At 41.5% G+C, this 26,290-nt stretch overlaps 2 protein-coding genes across 4 annotated transcripts in view; one reads left to right on the top strand and one right to left on the bottom strand.

The window, feature by feature from the left end:
- Positions 1–26,290, bottom strand: part of pld1b (phospholipase D1b) — a 109,720-nt gene that overhangs the window by 51,609 nt on the left and 31,821 nt on the right. For 2 of the 3 annotated variants that reach the window (XM_083778473.1, XM_083778476.1), the window contains exon 1: positions 7,405–7,516. The exons of the other annotated variant lie outside the window; for it this stretch is intronic. The gene's annotated coding sequence lies outside the window, so the exon portion shown is untranslated. Of the gene's footprint in view, positions 1–7,404; positions 7,517–26,290 lie in introns of those variants that run through there. 3 annotated transcript variants of the gene reach the window in all.
- LOC310867903 (uncharacterized protein) lies at positions 20,317–24,609 on the top strand. The gene is made up of 6 exons (XM_083778073.1): positions 20,317–20,444; positions 21,224–21,312; positions 21,977–22,121; positions 22,315–22,467; positions 22,698–22,850; positions 23,023–24,609. Exons 2-6 carry the CDS (start codon positions 21,236–21,238, stop codon positions 23,680–23,682), a joined length of 1,188 nt encoding a protein of 395 aa, XP_083634199.1. The 5' UTR covers positions 20,317–20,444; positions 21,224–21,235; the 3' UTR covers positions 23,683–24,609.

Below are 26,290 nucleotides of genomic sequence, written 5' to 3'. Positions count from 1 at the left end.
TTTCGTTGAATGGCTGTAGAGAGACTGTGTACCAATTTGCGTGATGTTTGGACAAAATCTGTAGGTGTACTGTGCAAAAAGTTGTTTTGCACAAAGCGGCCTCCTGGTGGCGCTATAACAGGCCGTTCTGGAAAGTTTGGGGCAGAGGTTCATCGTTGGCATCCAGGGAGTGTGTGTGCAAAATTTGGCATCGACCGGGTTAACGGTGGCCGAGATTAGCTACTAACGGACGGACGGACACACACACACACACACACACGGACGGACGGAGTGCAAAACATACTCTCCCCACATGCCTTCGGCCTGGTGGAGACAATGACTAAAGCCTAATAATTATAACGTGTGGTGGTGCAAGACAACCCCTGTGAGGCTGTGAAACACATTTTCAGGGACATCAATGTAATTTGTCTCACAGACTAGGGCTGGGCGATGTGAAAAAAAATCTAATATCAAAATATTTCTGACCAAAATAGCCAATAAGCCGATCTACAAGCTCACAAGGCTTGATGATACATATAAGACTAGATCAGTGGTTCTCAGAATGGGGTCCAAGGGTTCCTTGAGGTGGTTCCAAATGGACCATTAAAGATCTGTAACTCTGAGAGTGTATAAATGGAACGAAATCGACCCATATGGTTCCATTTGTACACCCTCATCGTTATGGGGATCCTGTTGAAACCTTGAATAACCCATTTTGGGCGGGAACCCCTTTTGGTGTTTTATAATTTAGCTATTGAAAAATAGCAGATCTACAAGCTCATAGCGCGCCACCAAGCGGCGCGCTACGAGCTTGTAGGTCTGCTATTTTCTTTTAATCGTTTTTTTTTTTTTAACTCTGGTCTAAATGGGATGATCAATACAATATCAATATATTGTCCAGCCCTCTGAGGTGAGAGCCATTTGGCTAATACCTCCAGAGTCCTGACATTTCTAGCGGTAACCCATTAATGTCTTGCAGTTTGATTGGTTGACCGGCCGTGGGGAAAACGGGAGCGTTCTTCTGTGTAGCTCAAGGAGAGTTAATATCGTATATTAGGATTTAGGACAGGCAATAACTCCTGGCTCACAGATCTGGGCGTGTATACTCAATCAAATAAGAAATAGTCCCACTCCGGCCCCATGGCAAAAGGATTTATTGACGAACACAAAACAAGTTGGTGTTTTGGGAGTATTTTTGTGTCAAAAACATTTGCCAGAGGGAGTGGCCAATTACATGTGCACATCAATATAGAGAGGTATATTTTTTTTACAATAAATAATGTTAAAGATTCAGCACCAATACATGACACATTTGCTGTCCTCGGGTGCTGATGAATGTATGAGGACCAAATAATCCATTCACTTTTGAACCTGTCACCCTTTTTGCAGATGAAATAAAGAAAAAGATAATTGCATCCTAAAGAGCAGGCCTCTTCTGTTTATTGTGATTCTTAAAGGAGAGCAGGATTTCTCAGGCCCAAATAAAAACTAGTTATTAGTTTGGATCAGATCGTTTTCCGAGGCGTAAATGATCAATGTAATGACCCTTTCAATATAGTTTAAATATAGCCTTTTGAAAGACCTCTGCCCATATTAGATACATACATACAGCTGTGTTCTCCACATGAAGCAAGAAAATTACTAGCAAGGATAAAGTGCTGCCTGCAGCTGCTCAAGAAAATTATAGTTTAGTAGACCCTCAAAGTCTCCCTTCAGATACACAAACAGCGTATAAGGGCCGGACCAGTGTGTTTTTCGATATATTAATAGTACCAAAAAACTAAATGTACGTTTACCGAAGTTTAAAAAGCTGCACAAGCCAAGGCACCTGGCACAAGGATCAGTTTCCACCGCAGCCTTTTCTCCTATAACTTCCCAACACCGACTCCCTGCTGCCTGCCTGTCAGTCCTACACTGTCTCCCTCTTAGCTTCCCTACTGCCAGTGTCCCCACACTTTGTTATATTATCTTTCATAAAACAAATATATATTTGCCAGGAACATACAGTATACCTGCATGCATGCATTTTGGTGGTGTGGTTCAAACCCAGCTAGGATATTCATGTTGTGAGGAAACGGTAACCACTGCGACACCATGCTGCATCAATGAATCCATAGCAGGGGTTGACACTAAAGTGTAACTTTTTGGGCAAGTTCCCAACAGGCAGAGGCAATTGCCCGTCGGGATGGGTTCTCACTTGTCATTTTGTAATTGTAAGTGTAGCAACAGTGAAAACAGCAAATTATAGATAAACATGTGCTCTTATTTTACATTCCACAGACCAGCAAACAGAGAGCTCTGGCCACGCTCAGTTGTTTAGACAGATATCTCGTGTTGTGTCAGCTTATTTATAGTCTCCGTTAGAGTTGTTCCGATACTGATCTCTGTATCTACCTGGCAATACTGTCATTACGATACCACATAATCACATGATGATATATCATCTACAGTAATCAATTATTTGGTATTTTGAATGCTTCAGTTGACTACTAAAACATTTTTGAGTGTTGCAACCACTCCCTTAAGGAGCTATGTGTGTGTGTGTGTGTGTGGGTGGGTGGCTAGCTGGCTGGCTGGGTAGCTGGGTATGAGCACGAAAACAGCATGGTTGTTTTTCCACCACCTGTGCGCAACCTACACACACACAAACACACACGCACATTTTAACTGTATATATGATGATTTCGGATGTGCCAGTACAGTACAGTGACAGTACAGTACAGTAGAGGGACCCCCAAACGGTAACTCTGTCATTTCTCAACCGTTTCGGACGCGGGGCGGCACGCCGGTACCGGCCCGGCCCCCTGGGCGTGTGCTTTCCTGGGGGTCTGGATGTTCCGGGGACCCACCGTGGTAACTGTCATTTCTCTACCGTTTTGGACGTGGGCCGGCTCGCCGGAACCGGGCCGGCATCCTCCCCCCACACGGAGTTGCACCACTCACTTCACACAGGTGTGATTTTTACATTTCAAGGACCCCCATAACTCTGAGTTATAGAGTACAGACCTGTAAGGGTCCATTTGGAAGGCCCTCAATGAACCCTGATAGTCCCCACTCTGAGAAACACTGTCCTAGATTGTAGAAGCACACACAGGTATCGAATCGGTACTACTCAGTATCGACCAATGCGCAAGTTAAGGGTATCGGAATCAGTATCGGGATGGAATAAATGGTTATCTGTACATCTAGTCTCTGTCTCCCTCTCAGATTTCGCACTGTCTGCTTCAATCAATAAAGAGATGATAATGAAGTGGAACAGAAAACCAATCCAGCCCACTTATTTTATAGAGCAAATAACACCGTTGAACCAAAATGCTGTACAAGACTGAAATAAGACTAAAAATTGTAGAAACAGAGCCAGATGCGAAATGAAAAACAGAAATACCACTAACCAACCCAACAAACCACCCAACCAGCATTTCAACAGAAATTAAATTAACTACAGACCAGTCCTAACTGTATACTGTACAGTATAGGCTCTGGCAGCCATAATTATATATTTTAACCTAACCAGAAGTTACAGCCATACGTCAAAGAGATGACATGCAATGTACCACTGCTGTCAAATGAAACATTGCTGTCATTTTGGTTTTGTTGTTTTGCTCTATATTCTTTATTCTTATCCGACTGTATCACAGTAAAAAAGAAGAAAGGGAAAAGATAAACAATAAAACAATAAACAATAAAAACAATCATTTATCTACACATTTATACATAGCATATCTATCCTGTACGGTAAGTATCTGGGGTAAGTCAAGGTAAGACAAGTTATGTTATGTACATCTGAATGCTAACAGGGCTGATTTATCAGCAGGATTCAACAGGGTGTCAATTGTCAGAGCAGATGTCAGTTATTGTGTTGAAACTTAAAACTAGCATGCCTATTCTGGGGCTAACATCCAGAGAAAATAGCCGATACAAGTTTGTAGATCTGCTATTTTTATGCAGAGTACAGATTCTGTCAGCCAGAATGTTTGTTTTTAACCTAGGAGTAAGAAAGAACATGCATACGGCATGTTCAATCAAACAATCAATCAACAATTCAATCACCTTAAGTGCCTAAGAACAAACTGTTCCTTTTCTTTACAGTCACTGCTGCTAAAACTGTTTCTCACCACAATACTGCTGCTATAAGCACTGTTGTTGTTTTTGAGTAAAGCAAATCTTGAACATGTTTGAGCGAGGGAAACACTAGTTACACTACCAAAAGAGATTGGTCATTCATTGTCATGATGCAAGAAACATGCTTTAAGTTATTAAAGCCCCAAAAAGTGCTCATTCTTTACCCAATTTTCTGTATATGTAACACACACATGTAACGAATGTACTTGTAGTCTTGTACACAACATGTATGAAACAATAAAGGTATCTTGAACCTGGAGTGGATGGCCACAAGGTCAGTGGGGACTGGGTGTCAAACAAACGATCAGTGACCAGAGTAATACTGCCACCTATTGGTAGACTATAGTGCTTTGATTGTAGTTACATGATTGAACATGATGACATGTGACGCTGGCGTCTTTCACTTCCATTTAATCAGGTTTGTCAAATGACAATAAATAAAAACATCATTCTTCATCTCCACAACAACGACCTGCTCTGTCTCAACACATGTGACCAACATATACTTCCTCTTTCTTGTACAAGTTTGTCTATGTTGCCCGTCTCTGCATGCGTGTGTTACATATACAGAAAATTGGGTTTTTTCCAGTCCCAACTTTTAGGGGCTTTAATAACTTAAAGCATGTTTCTTGCATCATGACAATGAATGACCAATCTCTTTTGGTAGTGTAACTAGTGTTTCCCTCTCTCAAACATGTTCAAGATTTGCTTTACTCAAGTTTGTGTCTCGAGGATGGGTATTAATATCCCCAATCCCTAACAAGCGCCAACACTAGCTCCTAACCCTCACAACATACCCAACTCTAACCCCGACAAACCATAACCCCTAACCACCAGCATCCCTATTCTGGCGTTAACGTTTGCGAAATAATGTGGATCTACATACAAGCTCACAACGCGTTGTTGTTATACTACTTTTGGCGGAGACAATTTGTCCCCTCAGCTGACTTGTGTCTGTTTACCAAAGTGTCTGTCTGCTGTGTTTAAACGACTGACTGACTCCTGACCATCTTATGATTCATTTCACCACAACAACGTTCCACAGTATACACAATTATACCACTCTAACGTCCACAACAGACGGTGTTTGTGTGTGTGTGTGTGTGTGTGTGTGTGTGTGATTTGTCAGTCCATGTTTCACTACATTTCCAGTACATCAGTACAATACTAGTATTACGATTGGCTAAAGGTTGGATTTGTCACTTGTCAGGGTGTCGCCCCCCACACCCATTGCCCCTTGAACTCATATGTGACTATGTCAGTGCACAGCACTTTTGTGTGCACCGTGCGTGTGTGCATGCAGAAAGATAGACCTTTATTGATCCTGGTGATTGATACAATAAAAATTGATAAGTAAGTATAGCAAAAATACTAATTAATAATAGAAAATAAGAAAAGGGGTCAGCAGATAGTATAATGCACAGGGATTTGGGAAAAGGGTACCAGAAATCCAACAGAAAAACTGTCCTGACTCTAAGCATTTGAACTGCCTGGGGAATAGCGTGTATGTGCGTGCGTGGCTGTGTCCATATGACACACTACACACCCACAAAGTCAATTAAGCACTCCTAGTATGCTGCGTCTGCGACTGGAACACATACTGTACACACGTCCTACATGTACACTGCACAGGACAACACTAGATCTTAAGCAGTCTATGATCTTATGCTATTAGTAATTCCCAGCAGGGAGTAAGAGAACAACAGACACTTCCCTAATTGAACCATTAAAGAAACCACACACGGACAAACACACACAGTGGAAAAGCAGGTCCTTCCATATACTGCCGGGCCGCACACACACTTGAATGCACCCACAGTAAGCACGACACACCCTTCTCTCTCTCTATAGTTGAAGTAAACCATTCCAGGAGTCTATCGTTTTACATAAAACAAGGCTCGATTAAGGGGTCACTATGTCAAACAATTACCACATAATATAGCTTCCTCTGAGATGTTACAATTTGGGGCCCAGGCCACTGAGGCCAGGATATAGGCAATTATATCGCAATTCTACAATTAAAATCAGCAACATTCAGCCGTACAACTATCACCACCACAAACATCCACAGTCCACACACTTTCTCTGTGTGTGTGTGTGTGTGTGTGTGTGTGTGTGTGTGTGTGTGTGTGTGTGTGTGTGTGTGTGTGTGTGTGTGTGTGTGTGTGTGTGTGTGTGTGTGTGTGTGTGTGTGTGTGTGTCAGCAGATTAGTTCCTACAGTATATTGGCCACAAAACTTCTGCTTTATTCTCTAGAATACCCAGAAACCAAGCCAGCTATGTTGTTACTCCACATACATTGCTTCACAATTCACTGCCTAAAAAAATAACAGTTTGCCAGTAATCTCTTCTTTAAATTGGATATAGCATCTACCACTTCCTTAGTGGAGGAAGTGGTTTAGCTTAGAGTAGTATGATAAGACTCCTGGAGGTCAGAAGTAAAAGCAGTGTGGATGACTGACTCCAAGAGAGAGAGAGAGAGAGAGAGAGAGAGAGAGAGACCTTTAACGAAGCCTTTATTTAATCCTTTGTGTACACTCACATATTCTTCAGGACATTTCGAGAGAGAGAGAGAGAGAGAGAGAGAGAGAGAGAGAGCACACTGGCCCAGCCTGTTTCCATCTATACTGTAGATATATATTAACATTTGAGCCCTGGGCAAGGGAACAGCTCTGTCATGACGTGTGTCTTTCTCTTTCACAACCAAGTGCTCAATAAAAGCCCAACACTCACTGTAATTGCTTTTCAGTTGAATTGAAATTAACTTAAGTTCAGTTCAGTTCAATTCAATTCCATTCAAAAGGTTCTTCTTCCTTATAAACCAAAAGCCAGCATTAGAGTATAGTATACTACAACTCGGGTTGCAACAATGCGGACATGATGATTGATTATTGTGATTTGTTGTGAATGATGCAGGTGCACACGCAGTCACCGCATAGCACGAAATCAATGAATGCCATTGCATGCCACCACGAAACCCCCCCAACAACACACATCTTCTGCACCACGTACCACTGCGCCATGGGGGAATTCCTTCCGCAAAACCCAGGCATCACCAACCAAGCGTAAACCGTAAACTAATTCATTAACCACGAGTGATAATGAGATGCTGCGCCTCAGCTAGCCCCTCTCGGGACCCTACATAAAGCTTTTAAACTTCAGTAGCATTTGGGTTCTGCTTGGAGGGCTACGCCTCAGCCTGAATTAAACTTGAGCCCTTTTACTCTTGTGCACACATGACATATGGATACAAATAACACACTGGGGATGAGTATACATGTATAGATGTCAACGCAAACGTACCTCCTCGTATGAAATGAAATGCCAAGGCAGCCCAGCTCGGTACTCCTGTTCCCGTGCTGATGATCAGCGTGTGTGACTGACTATCGGTGTTCACTCTTGGTGTCACTCACTCACTGGTACTGCGTACTACTGCTGTATCGGCGTATCGTGCCTTGGTGTGCACTCCGTGCAGGCGGAGATGTGAAACCAAACCCACTGCCTGGTACGGACTCGGAGTAGCATAGGGTACATTTTTACCATTAGACACGGAAATCTGTGATGAGATTTCTCGATCTCCTCCGCCTACGCCTACCCCTTGACTGACTAACTTGTAGTTCTAGTGAAATCAAATAAATAGTTATATTATTATATAGCCGTAATGCCCTTTGCTGCCGTTGCATTAAAGTATTAGAGCTATGGACCAGAGCTAATTATATTAGGTTTTTGGACAGCTTAGATTAGTTGCAGTGTAGTTGACTCATTATACTATAATACAGAAATGAATTGGCCACTATGAAAATATATATATATATTAAATCATTTAAATGTATGCACATTCACAATTTCTTCCACTGGCAAATTAAGGTGTATTTGTTTTTGATGCAGGGTTTTTGAAATATATCGGTTGGGGCCCGGCATTCAGGTCAGGTCAGGTCACCAGTGGTAAACATAAGAAGTGGATGACCTTGCCATACTTTCCCCTAGTAGCAGTGGGTCTTCCAACAGCTACTCCAGGGCACCAGGGCAGGTCAGGTTGTGGCCTCCTGGTGGCGCTATAATAGGCCAATGTGAAAAGGGTGCCATTTCTTCTTATGCCATGATTTGAGGCATTTTGTTCCAAAAATGTTTTTTTGCAAAAATCCACCTGTTGGTGGCGCTATAACAGGCCAATGTGAAAAGGGTGGGATATATTCCTCAGCCTAGTAGGAAAGTCTGTGAAAGATTTCACGTAAATTGAAAGCCAATGTTAGCCAATTAGGATGGAATATGAAATATCGGACAGATCCGTCTTGAGTGTCGCAGTCTCGGCCCCTTTCATGACGACGCCAGGTCCAGGAAATAATTCCCAAAGTATTTATTTAAAGACCTTTTAAGCGTCGTATACAAAGCCAACTCGAGTTGTGACAAATCATGACAACAAACACAATATTTTGGACCAAACAAATAATTAGAAAGAAGAAAAACAACAAAAAATGTGTTTGGCCCAAAACATTGTCATGATTTGTCACAACTTGAGTTGGCTTGGTCCGCAGCCTAAACGTCTTTAAATAAATACTTTTTGAAAAGTCTATGAGGAAAATGAACGAGGAATTCTTTCCCGGTCTCTCGAGGGGACGGGAGTGCGGCGTTCTATAGAGTGTGCAACAATTTGCGGAATTTTTGGACAGAATCTGGAGGATGTACAAAAATGTTATAACAAGCCGTTCTGGGAATTGGGGCAGAGATTCATCGTTGGCATGCAGGGAGTGTGTGTGCAAAATTTGGCATCGACCGGGTTAACGGTGCCGGAGATTAGCTGGTAACAGACGGATGGACAGACGGACGGACTCACACACACACACACACACACGGACGGACGGACACGCAGACGGAGTGCAAAACATACTCTCTCCCCATGCCTTCGGCCTGGTGGAGACAACAAAGAGTAGGAGACCGCTTGGCCCAAGGCTGAGGTGTTTCAGTGGTAACAGACTAGTAGTATAAGTGGCATCATTTTCATATTGCAATATATTATAAGATAGGCATACACACATACTGTACAGCCTGTAATAAAGTTGAGATATTATGCTACAATAATTCTCATAAGGATGTGTGGTATGCTTAAAGCCCACACACAGTCATTCTGTCTCCCTCCGCATGCTCTAGTCTGAGTTGATGGCTGCAGGCAGAGAAGACACAATAATCATTGTGTCAAGAGGGTGGACGTGTGTGTGTGTGTGTGTGTGTGTGTGTGTGTGTGTGTGTGTGTGTGTGTGTGTGTGTGTGTGCGTGCGTGCGTGCGTGCGTGCGTGCGTGCGTGCGTGCGTGCGTGCGTGCGTGCGTGCGTGCGTGCGTGCGTGCGTGTGTGTGTGTGTGCTCACACGCGCGCGCTAATAATAACATTATTTCGATTTTTGGCTATTGCATCCACAAAACTGTACTGTGTGTGTTATATAGTATTACAGAAAGTGACAGGAAGATTATGAGAAAGAGAGAGGGATCAGTGAGAGGGGATACAGTAAAGGGGGAGAGAGAGACAGGGAGAGAGGGAGAGGTGGAAGAGTGAAATGGAGAGTGGGAGACAGAGGGGAGAGAGAGATAAAGAAAGAGAGTGAGGGCATCATCATCAGTACCACACTGGTGTTAAGTAGCCTGCAGGGGCAGCAGCTACTAGCATGGAGCTCTGCGGTGGAGAGATACACCGAGAGAGATAACAAAACAAAACAGAGAGGAGGAGAGGAGTCGATATCAGACGCCCATGCTGTGTATTATGTTGGCAAACACAGTCACCCTGGGAGAAATACACAGTCCTGTTTGATGTATGGCTGCCATTAGACACTTAAGTTCCACTAGAAATGATGACTTTGCCTCACTTACTTGCCACAAGGAAGTGCATTGCAATTCATTGAATCAACTTAACTCTCCCTTAGTTGTCCTACATAGTGTTGCACTGGTTAAATTAAATCTCCAGCTACATTATGCCAAACAGCATGTATAGTCCGCTACACAAGATTTACAACAAGAGAGTCAGGACTTTTTGAAAATTTGGCAGGCACACATTGACAGCTTCATGGTTGAAATGCTGTATCGAATTATGTGAAACAAGGAATTGATTCTATGCCCATTTTGGAATGAACAGTGTTTTGATTAACACAGTCATATGCAGCCTCAGTCCCAGTCAGTGTTATAAGCCAGAAAGTAGAGAGACAAACACATTAGGGCCGGGACTAATTGCGATTAATTTAGATTAATTAACTACAGAAAAATTAATCGCGATTAACTACAGATAAATTAATCGCACCTTTTTTTTCACCGCGGAACGTTTCTCACTGGGCGCTTTTCTATAGTACTGAAAACTGGAAATAATAAAGTCACCCCATTTTGTGTTGCCTAGAACTGGAGGTCTGACAAAAAACAGTAACAATATGAAGTAAGTACAGCTTTGTGATGTCACTGAGATGTACTTGTTACTGTTACTAATTTTCTTTCAGACCTCCAGTTCTAGGCAACACAGAATGGGGTGACTTTTTATTATTATTTCCACAACAGGTATATTAATGACAGTAAAATGTTGAAAATGAGTGGTATCCTGTAGTCACTATTCATTGATTCACTGGGATACCAAAAAACATTTAAAAAAAAGGTTTCTCGCTGTTCTCGGGTTGAATATTGATATGCGATTAAAATGCGATTAATCTAGATTAATTAATCGCAAAGCCTCTGATTAATTAGATTAATTTTTTTAATCGAGTCCCAGCTCTAAAACACATACAAACATTGTTAGGAGTGAGCGTTTTTAAGTTTGCATAACATCATCTATAACTGTTGTGCATGTGTCTGTTCATGAGCATGTTTGCATAGTTGCTATAAGGTCACAAGTGGGAGATATTTGCATGGTAAACGACACGTAATGAGGTCATGCTCGGAGGTGTTTTGTGTGTGAGGGTCAGGAGTTGCAAACTTAAGAAAAGACCAAACAATATATCAAACCCAAAAGTGTGGTGTGCAGGACAGAGAGAGCAAGAATAATAACAGAGATGGCTTAAATAGAGTAGCATTAAATGCCAGCCAATTACTCAAAATGACAACAATCTCTCTATCCTTGGCCAACCTTGGTAAAAAAGGAGCAATTTAAGAGGTTGAAGGACATTCAAACAAAAACAACACATAAAGGAGAGGAAACAATAAACACTACTACTACAGCAACACTTACAAATCACCCGGCACCTTCTGATATACACATCAAAGTTCTGGAGGGCCCAAAATGTCCCTGAGAAGAAACAACCAGAACAGTCTATCCAGTCCTCATTCTCCCCCAATCTCCATAACATAGCGGCCGCACCTATAGGTTGCTGGCATTGATACGGTATGCTGAATGATATATTCTACTTGTTGTGTTCCTAATTGTCTCCACCAGGCCGAAGGCATGGGGGGAGAGTATGTTTTGCACTCCGTCCGTCCATCCGTCCGTGTGTGTGTGTCCGTCCGTGTGTGTGTGTGTGTGTCCGTCCGTGTGTCCGTGAGCAGCTAATCTCGGCCACCGTTAACCCGGTCGATGCCAAATTTTGCACACACACTCCCTGGATGCCAACGATGAACCTCTGCCCCAAACTTTCCAGAACGGCCTTGTTACGGACCATGGTCCTTCTGAGTATTTGTTATTGATGTTGTGATGGTTAATTGTTATGATGATAATTAGTTGAGCTGTGAATAATATGTATAGTATGGAAATGTTGGTCTTCTGTGGATGGCTTGTATTATAATTTGTTTCTTTCTGTGTTTCATGTAAGGTATTGAATGGAGTATGTTGGAGAGTGAGAAAGGCTGATGGCTGGCAGTGAATGATTGAATGCAGACTTGCCTGTGAGATTGACAGGTCCATGTTCGGACCTGCCCCTCCTTCCTGATTGGGTGTCTTCGCCCACACCCTAATCCCAGTTGGCTGGGCCTAGTTGGCTGTTGCCTATAAAGTCTCAGTTTGACTTCTGCTCTGGAGAGGACGACAGCATGTTTGCAGCAGAGACTCGATCCCTCTAGTCCTCCACCCGTTTGCCTGCCTTATTGTTTAGTTTGTTCTTTTGTTAGTTGTCTTGTTCATTATGCCGTAAGTTCTGTTTTGTTTTGGTTAGCCCAGTCCTAGTTTATTTAGTCATTATTATTTGCTCATAAGTTTGTAATCAATTATGTATTATTGCTTAAAATAAGAAGCCCGGTTCCTACTTCTCCATGTAGGGGTGCCAGGTCTTTTCTTTTGTTAAACTTATTGTAATTTTGGTTAGTTAGGGTAGTTAGGGATTTAGAATTGTCATTTTGTTTAATATTCTGTCAGGGCCTTTAGTTAGGGGTAAACTTTTGATTTCCAGTTAGATTCGTTTTGTTAGATAGCACCAGCACCTTGAAGCCAAAATGTGAGAAGTTGTGAACTAGAAAATGTAAACTCTCTGCTATTGAAAGAAAAGAACAAGCTACAAATAAATTGAAGTTCTTTTCACCCTGTCTCCTCTCGAATTGTGTCATGTCCCTTCACCCTAGACGAAGGTCCATAACATAATTGGGGGCTCGTCAAAGCAAAAGTAGGACCATTGTTTGATATTAATTCGGAATAAAAAAATAAAAAAAAGTTGAACTCCAAATTTTGCCCAAAAATAATTTGGTGGTTCTCTTTTTTTCTTTTTTCTCTCAAGGTTACCCCTCGTAATTAGGTTTGTTTATAATCGTTATTGTAATATTTCAATTGTTTTTGCGGCCTAGTTTGGCCTTTGTTCGTTTCGTTGTTTTTTTGTGTTTGAAAGGCAGCATCGGGTTGGAGTTTGGTCATTCGGTTTTGTTTGGTCTGGTGAGTAGTCAATTTAGTAGTGTTTTCTTCTGTTCTCTCTGTTTTGGCAGTTTTTAGTAGGGTCTTGAGTTGTGAGTAAATGTGTTCTGATTGGGTAGAACATAGCAGTGTTTCTCCTTCTGTGAATATAGAGGAGGCGGTAGATTCAGCTCCAGTTGTTCCCACTTTTGAGTAAATAATTTTACAAATTTAGAGTGAAACCTGGTTGTGTAAATTTGTAACATTCCAGGTTCTGTCAGGTGCCAATAAGGCTGAGTTGAAACAGTGGGTTGTTGAGAAACTTGCAGAGAGGGTTTTATGCAGAGTGTTACACCAGCAAAAGTGAACATGTCCGTGCGGCCGGCTGGGAGTGTGAGGACAGCCTCACATTCCCCGGCGTACTATGATCGGGGAGATGGGGGGTCCTCCTCCTCTCCTCTGGATGTGAGTTGGATGATATCCAGCACCATTGCTGGGGGGGAGTCTCCAGGTGGAGGCGCTACAATGGTGTACCAGGGCTGCGGAGCTCGAGAGACGTCCCACCCCCCAGCCCAGCTCACTGCAGTCGGCAGGAGTTGGAGAGTCATCTACCACCACCCAGGGTGCAATGAACTTCGAAGTCAGTAAGCACACTTTCTTTGGTTTCTCTTCTAAAAAAAAAACAGGTTGATTCGTATTTAGATCTTTTTGAAGGCATTGCTACCACTGTAATTTGGCCTAGAAACAGTTGGTTTTCGTTGTTGCAATGCAAACTGGTGGGAAATACTGGAGAGGTTTGTGCAGCCTTTTCTATTGACTGTGGGTTAGAGTAGGATGTTTGTCAAATACAAAAACATACTACATGCTTGAGTGCCGGAGGCTTATACTGCCAAAGGTTATGTTTTTTTTTCTGTACAGACTGCCAATATAAGTAATTTGCCAGAGAGAAACTGTGGTTGTGTTTGGCTCAGTGAGCAAAATGTTGACTATTCATCAGATCCGTGAGTTGATTTCGTTAAGGAAATTTTAAATCCTGCCTATTTGATCGTAGTCTACTCTTGAGCAGAGAGTAGTTGCGGTACTTAATGCAGCGTCTTGCGCTAATGAATTTATTTTGGCACATCGATCTGTGTTCTTCGCTCCCTTTGTCCACTGTGACCCTATGGCGGAAGAGTTTTTGAAATTTGCTGTGTTAAAGCCCACCTAGTTTTCGTTCTGTTACTGTCTCCTCGGAGGCGTGAGTGTTTTTATTGCCATTTTGAGGGTCCCCTCATTTCGATGTGTCCCGCTCTGCAGCACAAAGATGATCAGAAAAAAAAGAAGAAAAAAAAAACTGTTGGGTTGTCCCTTTCTGAAAGGCATTGTCTCTGTCAGGTTAGGTTGCTGATCACAATCCTATGCCATACGAGAGTTTATAATCTCGTCATAATGATGTGTTGCCTATTTCAGAGAAGTTCAATTTTTGTTTTTATTTTTTTGTGATTGCTCTATTGTTAGGAGTGGAAATGTGTTCGTTAACGCTCGGTTGCATTTCTGTGGTTTGCGTTCGCCCTGGTCTCTGTTTTGTGCTGGTGGGTACTCGTGTGTGTGTGTGTTTACCAGATGGCAGCGTAATGTTTGATTTTCGGCAATGATCTAGCTGGGGTGAGATTGTTGGAAAATACTGTGATAAATTTGGATCAGTCGCTGAGTATGGTTGCCACGGTTATTCTCTGCTTGCGCTTTGACCCGTGCCACGGGTAGGGAAAGGCTGTGGTGAAATGACCTTGAGTAATACCTTGTGTTATGGTCAATCAGTAAATCCTTCTGCCACCAAGCCTAGACAAAAGGTTACTGATGTGCTGCCCATATAGGACTGATATTGTGTGTGTGATGATTCGTTTTGTTAGATAGCACCAGCACCTTGAAGCCAAAATGTGAGAAGTTGTGAACTAGAAAATGTAAACTCTCTGCTATTGAAAGAAAAGAACAAGCTACAAATAAATTGAAGTTCTTTTCACCCTGTCTCCTCTCGAATTGTGTCATGTCCCTTCACCCTAGACGAAGGTCCATAACAGGCCTGTTATAGCGCCACCAGGAGGCCGCTTTGTGCAAAACAAGTTTTTGCACAGTACACCTACAGATTTTGTCCAAACATCACGCAAATTGGTACACAGTCTCTCTAGAGCCATTCAACGAAACCAGTCTTTCAGATTTCTCAGACTCCATCCTGATTGGTTAAGATTGGCTTCCAAAGTTTACAGGAGTGCTCAGTTTCAAACAAAATGCTGCAAATCATGAACACATCGCGTGATTTCCGTGAAATTGTGCACCCACATTCCCACTAGGCCGAGGACGAAATGCCACATGAACAATTTCAGCCTCAAGGTGGCGCTATAACTGGCTGAAAACTGTTTTCACCTCTAACTGCACGGATCTGTGGATAACTTTGTATGCCAACTCCCTAGAGGCCAAGGAAAAACCTTTGCCTGGAATTCTTCACATCTGCTCATCCTGGTGGAGACCTGTGCCCAGAAGGGCACTTTTTCTAGTTGTTATCTGATTCCTCAATCATTTAATCAGCTGTTGAGAATATTTCAACCTTGCACTTTTTTACTAGATTAGAGTATGCTAAAGGCTTAAAATTTTACTGTAATTGTTCCTGTGCCTACTGTATACAGTACCTAGATTCCAGCAGGGCCATTTCTCCTGCCTCTCAGAATTGCAGAAATGGTGCCAGATTACTACAGAGTACTCCATCTGTCTATGCAGTGCAGTACATGCCACACAAAAGCATGGCATTCCTCACAACAAGGTTATGACAAAGGTAATTTTTCTGGTTCAACAACATTTCTCCAGGAGTGGCTATCTGACTAATTTAATTTGCATTGGTGAAGACAGGTGTGTGTGTGTGTGTGTGTGTGTGTGTGTGTGTGTGTGTGTGTGTGTGTGTGTGTGTGTGTGTGTGTGTGTGTGTGTGTGTGTGTGTGTGTGTGTGTGTGCGTGTGTGTGTGTGTGTGCGAGAGAGAGAGAGAGAGAGAGAGAGAAGATCAGTAGCTAGTGCAGACCATCTCACAGCTAGGCTATGTAAACTTTTAGTTTTTTATCTTTGGCAGCCTAGGGCATGTGCATAAGTTGGTTGTGAGGGGCTTACAAATGGCCGGCCTTTCCAAAAGGAGAGCCAAGCAGTTAGCGAGGTATTGCTCAGTTTCAGCCATCATAGGAAGCCGCTCAATTTGGAGGAGGCGTTGTTTCCTTTATCCATGATTTATGTCTGCTGTCCTGTGTCCGACATGTCAGCTGTACTGTATGTAACGATGTTTTGCCGTCCATGCACGTTGTAACTGGCTGCTCTCCCACTGTCAAACTGCACTGGCAGTGTTTATGTCCTTTGTACAGTAACAAGGTATTCCTGTACTTCTGATTATGTGGATATAAATAAACATTTCAAATGTGTGTGTGTGTGTGTGTGTGTGTGCCGGGGTGAGTGAGAGAGAGAGAGAGAGAGAGAGAGAGAGAGAAAGAAGAGATAGATAGCGAGAAATCTGAGACTTTATAATCGTGTAGTTGTGCTGCATGGCTTGCATGCATTTATGTGTAGAATTGCACATACAGTATATATACATCTATGTCTATTTGTGCATGCTTACTTGCATGCATTTGTGGAGAAAACACAATAATCATTGTGTCAAGTGGGTGGACGTGTGTGTGTGTGTGTGTGTGTGCGTGCGTGCGTGCGTGCGTGCGTGCTCACACGCGCGCGCGTTAAAAATAACATTATTTCGATTTTTGGCTATTGCATCCACAAAACTGTACTGTGTCGTGTGTTATATAGTATTACAGAAAGTGACAGGAAGATTATGAGAAAGAGAGAGGAATCAGTGACACCTGCATATGTATATATGTGCATGAGAGAGAAAGAGAGAGAGAGAGATGTGCATTTGCGCCTGAGTGATGAGTGATTGTGTAGTGAGTTAAAGTATGCTATGTGTCGTATGGTATGACTAATAACCTTTCGAAACTTGAGGTAACAAACAATGGGTCCTGACTAGCTCATTGTTCAGCTGAGTGAATGTTGTAGATAGAGGGTATGCGCGTGACATCCTCGTACCTGGAAGTTATGCGGGAACGACCACTATTCATCCAAACAGAAAAGTCCTGTCTGATTGCATTAAACAATGTTAAACTCACCAACATTGCAGCTGTACAAAAAGCTTGAATTATCTGCAAAGTTTTTGTTTCATAAGAATCCACCATAGAAACTACTTTCTGTCAAGAAATGCCCTGCATTTGAGTGTCAGAGTGTGGAAGTGCTTGTTTTCAATAACACAACATTTTGCTGCCTCCTGCATTATGTGACATTTAGAAAAAGGTACGTAGGACGGTTGAGTGATTTCCAACGAGTGCTTCCAAACTCCAACACTCCATGCTGCTCAATGTTTTGCCACTCAGTCTAGATGAGGGGGGCGTGTCCTGATGGGAAAATCATGCATGTGCATACTCTCTATTATCATCAACCACAAAAGTCCACTGACATGGAGGGATCTACAGAATAATGCCATGTTCTATAATATATTCTTATCAAAGTCTCTGCAACAGCTGGTCTAGGTTTGCATCCTGACAGATGGCTCCCTCATGTATCTCCTGATTCTAGCGAATACCGTATGTCTCACCCCGGTGAGATGTCTTCACTTTTGGTGAGATGTCTTCACTTTCCGGGGTGAGTTCTCTCGGAGAACTCACCCCGGAAAGTGAAGACATCTCACCCGGAAAGTCCAGACAACTCACCAAAAGTGAAGACAACTCACCATAAGTGAAGACATCTCACCGGGGTGAGTTATCTTCACTTTCGGGCCTATTTAATCCATTAATAAAATGTGCCCATAGGAATAAAGCAACTTAGTCTTAGTGTTACTTTTAGTAGCTAATTCTGATTTAGGCTCAGTCTTTGAACAATCCATTAAACTTTAGGCCTGCCTAGGCTACTTAAACTATCTATCTTTGTCCCAAAGTCACTGCAAATAATTGCTGCTATTTGTAAAAATAAAAATAAAAGAGAGAAAAAAAAGCTTTATACCCTGTTAACATATATAACGATACAATATGACATAGCTCTGTTTACAAAATGCTGTACCCCCTCCAACTGTCTGTATATTCTTTCCTCATTTTCAAGTTTTTATTTTTAAAAGCTCCTTTGAATTGAATAGCTGCCTGGTATCTTCATCTTTCAGGAAATAAAAATGATCTGCAAGTTCAGTGTCTTGAATGAGATGTGCTGTGAGTTTGCATATCTGCTATTTTCCAGCATAGGACCGTTGCACAGTGAAGTATAAACAAGGCTTTAGGATTTATAAGTCGTTTTTAGAATCCTCCTCCTCAGGAGCATATCCACGGATATCCCAAGGTGCATATCCATGCATATCCCAAGCCGTGCATATCCACGGCTTCCCAAGCTGTGCATGCCTGTGCATGCCTATTCCCACTAAGAAATGCCACTTGACAGTTTTCAAATCAGCCATGGTGGCGCTACAACAGGCCAAGTTGCGTCTCTCACACACACACACACACACACACACACACACACACACACACACACACATAATATAGTAGCCATAGCGCACTGACTTCCTTTCGCATGCCATTCTGACAAATGACTGTGGAATGGATGACATACAGTTTGGAAAATTAAGGTCACGGTTATTCCAGCATTATTACAGGTGTATTGGTGTGAAATATGTGTTTTGTTAAGATGGCCTGTTCTTATCAAAAAGAAATATATATATATATATATACCTGGACAATATAATTTTGTATTCTACTACTATTACAGAATATGATTTTATTTTGACATGAGGACCGTGCAACAACATTCCAACATAAGAGTCCCACAGTCTGCAGATAGCAGTGAGTGATAGTGATAGTTTTTTATGCCACCTACCAAACTTGCAAAATCTGATTTGGAATAGATTGCCTGAATGTAATTCAATGCAATGTTTTTTCCCCCTTTCTTTCAATATTTATACGTTGATTTAAGACCATTTAAGATTGTTTAAGTAATGATATGTCAATACAAAACTGTTAACTGTAGACGACACCATAAAGCATTATACTTGGGTACACCATATTCAATTCATCATAACATTTAGAAACGTACACACACATATATATATAGCATATAGCATATATATATATAGAACAGTATGGTTGTCAATCACCATACTGTACCTGTTGTAAACAAGTGTAATGCTTAATTGGGTCGTCCACTCACAGTCTAACAGTCTTTGTATTGAGTTTGTGCTTAAAATGTACTGTAAAGTCTACAAACTGTTAATACATATTTAAATCAATCAATCAATCAATCAATCAATTCACAAAGGAACAGCACTTCTTCTCGACTTCTTCTCCCCTTGTGACCTATACCATCAGTAACCAGTAGATGGCAACATATATCCATTCTGTAAACGTTATCGCCATGGATGGAGAAAATATAAACTAATATTACTGGCACAATCATCTGTTTATGTGAGAAAAACAAAGAGCTGTATTCCTGTTTGTATTGAATGATGCTGATTTTTTAAACAATATATGTATTGCATCTTCCTTTTTTAACAAACAAACAATACAACAGAACGAACAATACATAACAACTCAGACAATACAATTACTTAAATAAAAATAAAAACATACAGTAGCCTACATACATAAATGCAGTATAATATAATAAGGGCACTTAGACTGGTAACAACAACAGAGTCCTTATAGCCACCAGACCAAACAACTGCAGAGAATACAATTGGACATTTTCAGTCTGAACCATTAGGTAAGATAAATCATTGACCGTAATATATTGGATAAACCTTCCCCATATTTTAACAAACATCTTTTGTTTATTCTTCTTCTTGAGTATAAGTGATTTCCAGAGGAAAGGCACATAGATAGCTCCCTAAACAACTGAGCAATACTGGGTTTGCCTATCGTTTTCTGAATGATGCTGATTACCGGTAGTTCTAGTGGTGTGGTGGAGATATTCTCAGTTGTAATGACACAAAATCATATTCGTTTGTAAACAAAGGTTCTCATCCTTACACTGATAGGTTTCACGGTCCTTTTGGATTTAGCAGATGAGATTACTGATCCGGTCTGCGTCTCTAGAGAGGATTACGGAAACGGTGCGTACGTGAATGTGTGAGCGCAAATCGCCGGATACGGAAGGCGGGCTCTAGACCGGATCACACGGGTTGATTCGGAATGAAAACGGGTGCTTTGGGCCAGAGCCATTAATAAAGTAGATCACGGGCCCATGGAGCGAGAATCGTTCCTCGTACGACGGCGTCGCGTGTCGAAAATGGCCGATCTACAAGTCCACAAAGCGTCGAAGATACGACGTATTGTGGTCTTGTAGATCAGCCGTGTTCGGCAGCGTGACGCGACCTCCACAATCATCAGCATACGCATTCCGGAAATACTCTGAAGTGCGTCGTCTCGATTTCTCTCTCTGGTACAAATTATACGTGTAAAAAAGACGAATTATCTATGCGTTTCTATCTCCAATCTAGAATATAGCTGGTAAATCTGACCTCCGCTTCAGGTAACGTTTTCAACCGAGTTTACGGTTTTACTCCAAAATGTGTAATTTAAGACTATTGACGGCAGAGCGGGCAGACATCTTCAGTCGATGTTATTTACGAGACAGCGAGTTCCATTCCATCTCGTTCCATCAACACACAAAGACGTCCTATCTTTAACATTAACAAATGCTATAAATGGTTTTTAGCTTTAATTGTTTACACAATCCAACAATGTGCATCGGCAATCTGTACGTTTCTAAATGTTATGATGAATTGAACATGGTGGACCCAAGTGTAATGCTTTATGGTGTCGTCCACAGTTAACAGTTTTGTATTGAGCTGTGCTTGAAATGTACTGTAATAATCAATCAATCGGCATATCATTACTTAAACAATCTTAAATTGACGTATAAGTATTGAAAGAAAGGGCATTGCATTGAATTACATTCAGGCAATCTATTCCAAATAAATCTGACTTTGTAAGTTTGATAGGTGGCATAAAAATCACTATCACTCACTATATCTGCAGACTGTGGGCCTCTTATGTTGGAATGTTGTTGCACGGTCCTCATGTCAAAACAAAATCATATTCTGTAATACTAGTAGAATACAAAATTATATTGTCCACAAGTATTTATTATTTTATTTTTGATAAGAACAGGCCATCCTAACGAAACACATATTTCACACCATAACAACAATACAATGCACCTGTAATAATGCTGGAATAACCTGTATATCTCCCATCAGTGTATGTCGTGACCTTAATTTTCCTAACTGTATGTCATCCATTCCACAGTCATTTGTCAGAATGGCATGCGAAAGGAAGTCAGTGCGCTATGGCTACTCAGAGGGACACACTGAAGTCCACTTTGATGACACTGGGAAGTAAGTCTTATGTGTATAATGATCCATGACCTTTAACAAAACAGCACCCTCACCACTGCACTCAATTCATGTCATGACCATCACGTGTTGTCATATAGCAGAGGCCACTGTTGAATAAAAGGAAAATGTATTTTCACATGTCCCACAATTAAATGAAGACTATTATTCCACCTTCTAATGTTCTAATCTCTACAAGTTCTCATTATTCTGTATTCTTCCATTTTTGAAATATCCAATCACTGACTATGTGCAGATGTTTCTCAGTAAGTAGATGGATAGATAGATCAAAATCACACCACATGTGAAGTGAGGGGCGCTCTTATCATCATATAACATCATCATACATCCTCTCATTCCGGCCAATCACAATTTGCGTCCTCACTTTTGTCTTCAATGTTTGTGTTTACACGATGTTTGTGTTTACGCAAACACTCATTACTGTCCATTCACTGTCAATGGCATGCAATGTTTGTGTTTGCACAAACTGGCCATTCATTGTCAATGGCATTGATTCAATGTTTGAGTTGGGACAATGTTTGTGTTTACACAAACCCTCAAAGCTGGACACGCCCCTCAAAAAAGAAGCGTGCTTAGTACCTTGTTATATGATGATTCAAAAAGCAATTAGGACTCAAACAGATATTGTTTGTCTGCTCTTTTACAGGAAGAAGCACGACTACACAATGTATGGCTTGGCCTGGCCCCCCTCAGGCAGTCAGATTGGATACACAGACACTGAAGCATGTTTGGGGATGCTAGAGGGATTCTCGTCAGCAGCAGCGAACAGTATCCCAAAGACCACCACCATGGTACATTGCATTATTATATTCTTATTAATAAAACATAATGAATTGCCCATAATCAATAAATAGTCACTTTTTGGAGTTGTCAGCATTTAAACGTACAGTATTTTTGAAACATTCTCAGAGGTTTAGAAAGAGTATTTTGGCTTTACTTTCTGATACCCTTTTAGAGATGCATTGAAGTCATGTTTCTTTCCAGAGTCAACCCACCATCAGCCCTGTGCGCCCGAAACACGGAGGCACAGACAAAGCGAGATCTTGCAGTCAACAACAGTGTGACACTGAAGCATGTCTGGGCATGCTAGAGGGACTCTCAACAACAGCAGCGAACAGTAGCCCAAAGACCATCATGGTACATTGCATTATGTTATTATTAATAAAAATAACAAATTGCCCATAATCAGCCACTTTTTAGAGTTGTCAGCATATATGGTATTTCTTTTTTGCAGAATTCACTAATGCATTTATAAAGTCCTTTGAAATGTACTTACTTGCATTTTTCATAGGTTTAGAAAGAGGATATACTTGTCTTACTTTCTATTACACTTTTGAGAGATGCATTGAAGTCATGTTTCTTTCCAGACTCAACCGACCACCAGCAATGTACGCCCGAAACATGGAGGCACAGACAAAGCAAGATCTTTCAATCAACAACAGAGTGACACTGAAGCATGTCTGGGGATCCTAGAGGGACTTGCATCAACTGCAGCAAACAGTAACCCAAAGACCACCATGGTACATTGCCTTATTATATTTTATCATTAATAAAATACAACAAATTGCATATAATCAATCACTAATTGATTTATAAGTATTTTGAAATGTACTTACTTACATTTACCGAAGTTAAGAAGTTTTATTTACTTGCCTTACTTGAGAGATACATTGAAGTCATGTTTCTTTCCAGACTCGACCCACCACCAGCCCTGTGCGCGCAAAACACGGAGGCACAGACAAAGCAAGATCTTGCAGTCAACAACAACAGCAGTGTGACAAGAGTTTCAGAGATTTGTGCAACCTGAAGACCGAATTGGGTATCCACACAGGACAGAAACATTTCTACTGTAAACAGTGTGGCAAGACTTTCAGTCGGTTGGACAACGTGAAGAGGCATGAGCGCATCCACAGCGGAGAAAAGCCCTTCCATTGCAAACAGTGTGACAAGAGTTTCACTCAGTTGGATCACCTGAACAGACACCAGCACATTCACACCGGAGAAAAACCTTTCCACTGCAAACACTGCAAGAAGAGTTTCAACCAGTCTCACCACCTGAAGAAACACACGCGTCTCCACATTAAAGTAGACCCGTTGCACTGTAAGCTGTGCGACAAGCATTTCAGTAAGTTGGATAATATGAAAAGGCACCAGCGTATTCACACGGGCGAGCGACCCTTCCACTGCAAACAGTGCACCAGGAGCTTCAATCAGTCGAGTCACCTGCGGAAACACGAGCGAATTCACACCGGAGAAAGACCGTTCCACTGTAAACAGTGCGACAAGAGTTTCAGTCAGTCAAGTCACCTGAAGAAACACACGAGAATCCACATTGTAGAAAAACCGGCTTAGATGATACAACATTACACAAAATATGTGCTAAATTTGTTCATCTTAACAATGTCAGAAAAGTTGATAAATTATCATGCGTGCGCGGACTGACACACAGAAAGCTGGTGCCATTGTCTGCCAGCTTGTGTGTCGACGTGAGATATTAAATATCACTCCCCACCTTCAAATCCCACCTCAAAACTCACCTATTCAGACAAGCTTACTCCCACCTTGAGTAGAAGTCTGCTGCAGGCCTTTGTGTGTATTTTAAACTTGCTGTATTTTAAACTTGCTTTATTGTACTGTATTTCTTTTCTGTTTTGTTAGGCGACCTTGAGTGACCTGAAAGGCGCCATATAAATAAAATGTATTATTATTATTATTATTAAATAGATAATGGTTCACATCTATTGTCGCTTGTTTTTAGTGCGAGTTAAAAACCTGGTGGGATCATTTTGTCCAACTTGACAGCTGTTTGTTCATGAATCTATACATAACTGAAATTGTACTTATTTCACATACTGTGCATAGTTCTTTATTTCTTTCATTGGTATACTGTATGTATTATGTATAATTATTTTAGCTTTATTACAGCAACGCAGAGTAAAGAAGTGAATGTCTTGGTGTATTTTGCCAAGATTCATCAGCACTCACTTAAAAACAACAGCCAAGTCTCTTTGACACCACTGATACCAGCATAATTAGTTGGTTTCTGTGTATGGAAGGATTTTAGTCATAAATCGGTACTATTATAGATATAGTACAGTTCAAGTTATATTCACTTAGCAAAAACAGTGCATTGTTCATATTCTGAATCTATTGTATCTTTTGTTTAAAACATTCAGGTTTTGTGGCCTTATATTTAGTGAATGCACAAGTCAATTAGTTAACATATTTATCCATAAAGATGTTCCTTTATGGATAATACAGCTGCCACTGTATTAAAAATAAAGCCACTTTCTGTACGGCCTGTCTTGTCAGCTTTGTGTTAATAATACTGTTGGGATCATAGAAGGCTATGGACTTCATAAGATGTTGATAAGCTGCTAACCTGGTTGCTTATATGGCCCAATAATTGAAACCAGTGGCATAGGCACACTGCCATGCTATTTAAAGGAGCAGTGCCACTATTGTATAGGATTTTGTGCATGCAAGGACATGGGCATTGTCCAAATGAGCCACGACGTCTGTCATGTGACTTGTCACTGCAGAGAACGCAGATTTCAGTGCACAGATTCTGTCTCAATGCAAAGACCTGTTCAGTGATGAGCTTGGGGAACTCCCAATCACACTAAATAAATGACAGATCCCAACGTACAACCTGTGGTCTGACCAGCTCACCGCATCCCTGTTGTGAAAGGGTAAATAAAATAATGAACTTAAACGCATGCAACGCATAGGTGTCAGACTCATAACATAACACCATTCTCTGGGCACACAGACTGGAGTTTCCTCCATGGAAAGCACAAAAAAGGCAAGGAAGACATCAGAATGTGCATCAACCCAAAAGCCCTCAAAACCTGACTGGGCCTGAAGACACAAAAAAAGGGGGGGGGGGGGGGGTATTCATGAAATATAGTATAATACCAGTAAGACGCCTGAAGACACCAACATATCTGCCTGGGTAACAGCAGACTGCTGGGCGAGCGCTGGCGCTTTTGCATGGGTGGTAAGATCTTAGTTTTCGCCGGCTGCTGGGCGCGGCTGCACTAATAACTTTGGGGCAGGCCTGTCTAGAGTTTAAATGGACAGGTATCAGGACAATACATCAGGGATCTCCATATGGCTTAATATTGATGATATCAGGGATCTCCAATCCTGATGATGTCACATGCAGACATGCTCCATCTCTGATGATGTCACGTGCTCCAGGACCATCCCTGATGATGTCACGTGCTCTCTCTCACCCCAACCAACCAACCAACACACACTGACGGGTAATGCACAATTCCATAGTTAACTGCGACCTTTGGTCGCAATAATCAAAGATTAAAATATTAAAATATTTTTGACATGATTACAGATACATTCTAACTTCTGCCCTGAACACAGTTACCGCTAGCTCACACTCACTGTTTTGGTTTTTACATCCTGTACATGACATTGTACAGAATGTCTTGCACAATTACAAGCATGCACAATATGATTAATTATCTCCTCCCTATCAACATTCCTAGGAAGTACTTAAAACAGTTTGATAAAATCTGTAAACTGGTTTTTGTGGAATGGAAAACCCCTGGATGTGACACAAAAAGCTGCAGCTTCCACAAGAATCGATAAGATAGTCGGTGCGAGAGGGGACAGAGGCAGAGGATGTTCTGTACAGTAACTACAAATACTTTGGGTGCTCATATCCCCGAATGGGTATGGACTAGTAGTAGGCCTATATGACACAGAACAGGACACAGAGGTTTATTTGATTATTTGGACTTCCTATTTAATGCATTACAAACTATTCGTGGGATTGCAGTATACAGTAGGCTATATACAGTATTGCATTCGAGGACCCAGGAGGGTGACATAATTGCGTCCTTTCTCAATTTAATGAGTCTAAGGATTCAGGATGCAGGGTATTTGCATCACTGCATTGGTGCAGCGTTACAAACGTGATGCAAAGCTTGGCCAATCC

The sequence above is a fragment of the Protomyctophum parallelum genome, assembly GCF_964188405.1.
Source record: "Protomyctophum parallelum genome assembly, chromosome: 12".
NCBI classification, from domain to species: Eukaryota; Metazoa; Chordata; class Actinopteri; order Myctophiformes; family Myctophidae; genus Protomyctophum; species Protomyctophum parallelum.
Note: the sequence above shows the minus strand (reverse complement) of the source record. Positions and strands in the feature narration are given on the sequence as shown.

Bases quoted from the DNA above. Each gene is read 5' to 3' on its own strand.
- LOC310867903 (XM_083778073.1), top strand. From the start codon at position 21,236: ATGGCATGCGAAAGGAAGTCAGTGCGCTATGGCTACTCAGAGGGACAC. The intron at 21,313-21,976 runs GTAAGTCTTATG...GCTCTTTTACAG, and splicing joins CACTTTGATGACACTGGGAA to GAAGAAGCACGACTACACAA. The intron at 22,468-22,697 runs GTACATTGCATT...GTTTCTTTCCAG, and splicing joins GTAGCCCAAAGACCATCATG to ACTCAACCGACCACCAGCAA.